The 3619-nt window shown below is 38.3% G+C and overlaps 1 protein-coding gene across 1 annotated transcript in view; it reads right to left on the bottom strand.

Moving 5' to 3' along the window:
* Positions 1-2238: 2238 nt before the first annotated feature.
* Positions 2239-3619, bottom strand: part of LOC112074628 (stabilin-2-like) — a gene marked incomplete at its 3' end in the record, with an annotated part of 14944 nt that continues 13563 nt past the window's right edge. The window contains exon 6 of the mRNA XM_024141761.2: positions 2239-2373. Coding sequence (XP_023997529.2) covers positions 2239-2373 — 135 coding nt within the window. The remainder of the gene's footprint in view (positions 2374-3619) is intronic.

The raw sequence follows: 3619 nt of genomic DNA, 5'->3' as shown, positions 1-3619 counted from the left end.
GGCTCTGAAACACGTATAGAATACACAACCCAACATAAGGGCCGGCATTAAAACATGTATACGATAACAACCCAAATAAGGGCTCTGAAACACGTTAGATAAACAACCCAAATATAGGCTCTGAAAACACGTATAAGATAACAACCAAATAAGGGCTCTGAAACACGTATAGAAAAACACCCAAATAAGGGCTCTGAAAACACGATATAGATAACAACCCAATTAGGCTCCTGAAAACACGTATAGATAACAACCCAAATAAGGGCTCTGAAACAACGTATAGATAACAAACCCAAATTAGGGCTCTGAAAACACGTATAGATAACAACCCAATTAGGCTCTGAAACACGTATAGATAACAACCCAAATAAGGGCTCTGAAACACGTATAGATAACACCCCAAATAAGGGCTCTGAAACACGTTATAGATAACAACCCGAATTAGGGCTCTGAAACACATATAGATAACAACCCAAATTAGGCTCTGAAACACGTATAGATAACAACCCAAATAAGGGCTCTGAAACACGTATAGAAACAACCCAAATAAGCTCTGAAACACGTATAGATAACAACCCGAATAGAGGGGCTCTGAAACACGTATAGATAACAACCCAAATAGGGCTCTGAAACACGTATAGTAACAACCCAAATAAGGCTCTGAAACACGTATAGAATAACAACCCAAATAAGGCCTGAAACACGTATAGATAACAACCCAAATAAGGGCTCTGAAACACGTATAGATAACAACCGCAAATAAGGGCTCTGAAACACCACTATAATAACAAACCCAATAAGGCTCTGAAACACGTATAGAAAAACAACCCCAAATATAGGGCTCTGAAACACGTATAGATAACAACCCAAATAGGGCTCTGAAACACGTATAGATAACAAACCCAAATAAGGGCTCTGAAACACGTATAGATAAACCACAACCCAAATAAGGGCTCTGAAACACGTATAGATAACAACCCCAAATCCTTAAGGGCTCTGAAACACGTATAGATAACAACCCAAATAAGGCCTCATGAAACACGGTAACCGATAACAACCCCAAAATTCTAGGCGCTCTGAAAACACGTATAGATAACCAACCCAAATAGGCTCTGAAACCACGCTATAGAATAACAACCCAAATAAGCTCTGAAACACATATAGATAACAACCCACAATAAGGCTCGTAAACACGTATAGATAACAACCCAAATTAAGGCTCTGAAACACCGTATAGAGATAAACAACCCAATATTAAGGGCTCTGAAACACGTATAAGATAACAACCCAAATAAGGGCTCTTGAAACATATAGATCAAATACCAACCCAAAATAAGGGCTCTGAAACACGATATAGATAACAACCCAAAATAAGGCTCTGAACACGCTATAGATAACAACCCAAATAAGCTCTGAAACACATATAAGATAACAACCCAAATAAGGCTTCTGAAAACACCGTATAGATAACAACCCAAATAAGGGCCTCTGAGGTTTATTACTGTGATGGTTCTTAGAACACACCATTGATTTCCTTTAGGTTTATTACTGTGATCGTTCTAAGAACTCACCATTGTTCCCTGAGTTATTACTCGGTATGGTTCTAGAACACACCATTGTTCCTTTAGTTTCTTAGGTTTATTACTGGTGATGGTTCTAGAACTCACCATTGTTCCCTGAGGTTTATTACTGGTGATGGTTCTAGAACTCACCATTGGGCCCTAGCTAGCTAGATCACGATTCACATATAACTAGCTGATAATTATAAAGTAAAACGTTTGCTTTGTGTATATCGTGTTTGGTTTTGTTTGGTCTCTATTGTTGCCATTGTCCTGGCTTCAAGAAAGTTCAGTGAATGGGGAGGTGAAGCGTGAGGTAATACAGTAGGGAGAGTGTGAGTGCTTCTCTAATATAATGTTTTATGCGTTCTCCACACTCTCGTCCGAACAAGAACGTACTCAAGGGAACGTCCTTGGATAATACACTCGGAGCATGAGAGTGTGGAGCACGGTAGTACGCGTATTGAGAAACCCATCAGGTGTTACAAAATATTTTAACGGAGCTCGCAAGAATACCGTAGCTCATGGTTACTCTATGTCAGGTTGTCTCAGGCTGGATCAGTGTAATTATACTGTTATTATTAAATAAATAAAATCAACCAACCAACCAAACAAACAATCAATCAAATCAATAAATCAATGAAACAAACAAACAACTGCCAAATAGTGAATAGCGTACCTCATTGTTCTTGCCCAGGTGGAACATGATCTGGTAGGCTCTCCCAAGTAATGTGTCCTTCACCATCCCATCCCTCAGATGATCCGGGAACAGCTGTTCGTGAAGAATGACGTGGTATTTCAATACCTCTTCACCCTGTTGACAAGTTAACAACGTAGTTATTATGGTACGAGGGCCCGATTCCGACTTGCACATCTCAGTAGTTGGTATTCAGACTGACTTTATGAAGGTGTGTAACGACCGTGGTTCTCTGAATAAATGTAATTCGACCACTGAAAACCCTCTCACTTACTGGCCAACAGATTTTCATGTGGAGTTTTCATTCAATAGGGATTTCAGTATATTTATCTTAAACCATCCCTTTAAGTACGGTGTATCTTTTAGTTAGAATTTTGTCGACAGCCTCACTAGAATATATCTCGAGAACGGGTTCAGAATATTAAGGATAATTTAATGAAAGCCATCTAAATATATGCATTTGAAGACATGGCATATGCCGGTGCAGTGAGATACCCGATGAGTTGGACGATAGTTCTCGGCAATCATCTTGAAAAAACGTATACTTAAAAACTGGAAATCAACAAATCCGCCATCGTTAGACACAATGGGAAAAGTCAAATGCTTTATTATCTAAATGTTGAAATTACGTGGGAGACTGAGAGAAACAAAATGGTGCAGTTTGAGGCCATGTGGTGGAGAGTGATGCGGACGCTGGAGATGGGGGGGTGTGAGCAGGTGGGTCTGGACAGGGGTGATGTTTGTGGATGTTTGTGTGCGTTTGTATGTTGTCGTTTGTTTGTGTATGTTTTGTATTGTTAAAAAATTATAATAAATAAAAACTGAAATGAAAATATACCCTAAAGGATGTATATGCATACTCGTCTCCATTTCAGCACCAATTGTTAGATAAAAATATACTCTGATCTTGAACATTATTTAACGTTAGGAATGTATTTATGTATCATAAAAACTGATTTGGAGAGCCTTTAGGCACGAAAGAAAGACAATTGTACTTTGATTCATTCAGAATGGAATGATAATGATAATGTAGACTATACCAACTGAAGGGAACTAACAGTGTAATTAAATGGAATGATAATGTAGGCTATACCAACTGAAGGGAACTAACAGTGTAATTACATGGAATGATAATGTAGGCTATACCAACTGAAAGGAACTAACAGTGTAATTAAATGGAATGATAATGTAGGCTATACCAACTGAAGGGAAATAACAGTGTAATTACATGGAATGATAATGTAGGCTATACCAACTGAAGGGAACTAACAGTGTAATTAAATGGAATGATAATGTAGGCTATACCAACTGAAAAGAGAGAGAGTAGAGAGATGGAATAAGATATAACCTGTTAAAGGTTTCC

This window comes from Salvelinus sp. IW2-2015, unplaced genomic scaffold, assembly GCF_002910315.2.
Source record: "Salvelinus sp. IW2-2015 unplaced genomic scaffold, ASM291031v2 Un_scaffold2728, whole genome shotgun sequence".
NCBI classification, from domain to species: Eukaryota; Metazoa; Chordata; class Actinopteri; order Salmoniformes; family Salmonidae; genus Salvelinus; species Salvelinus sp. IW2-2015.
The sequence above is the reverse complement of the archived record's forward strand: the minus strand, read 5'-3'. Positions and strand labels throughout refer to the sequence as shown.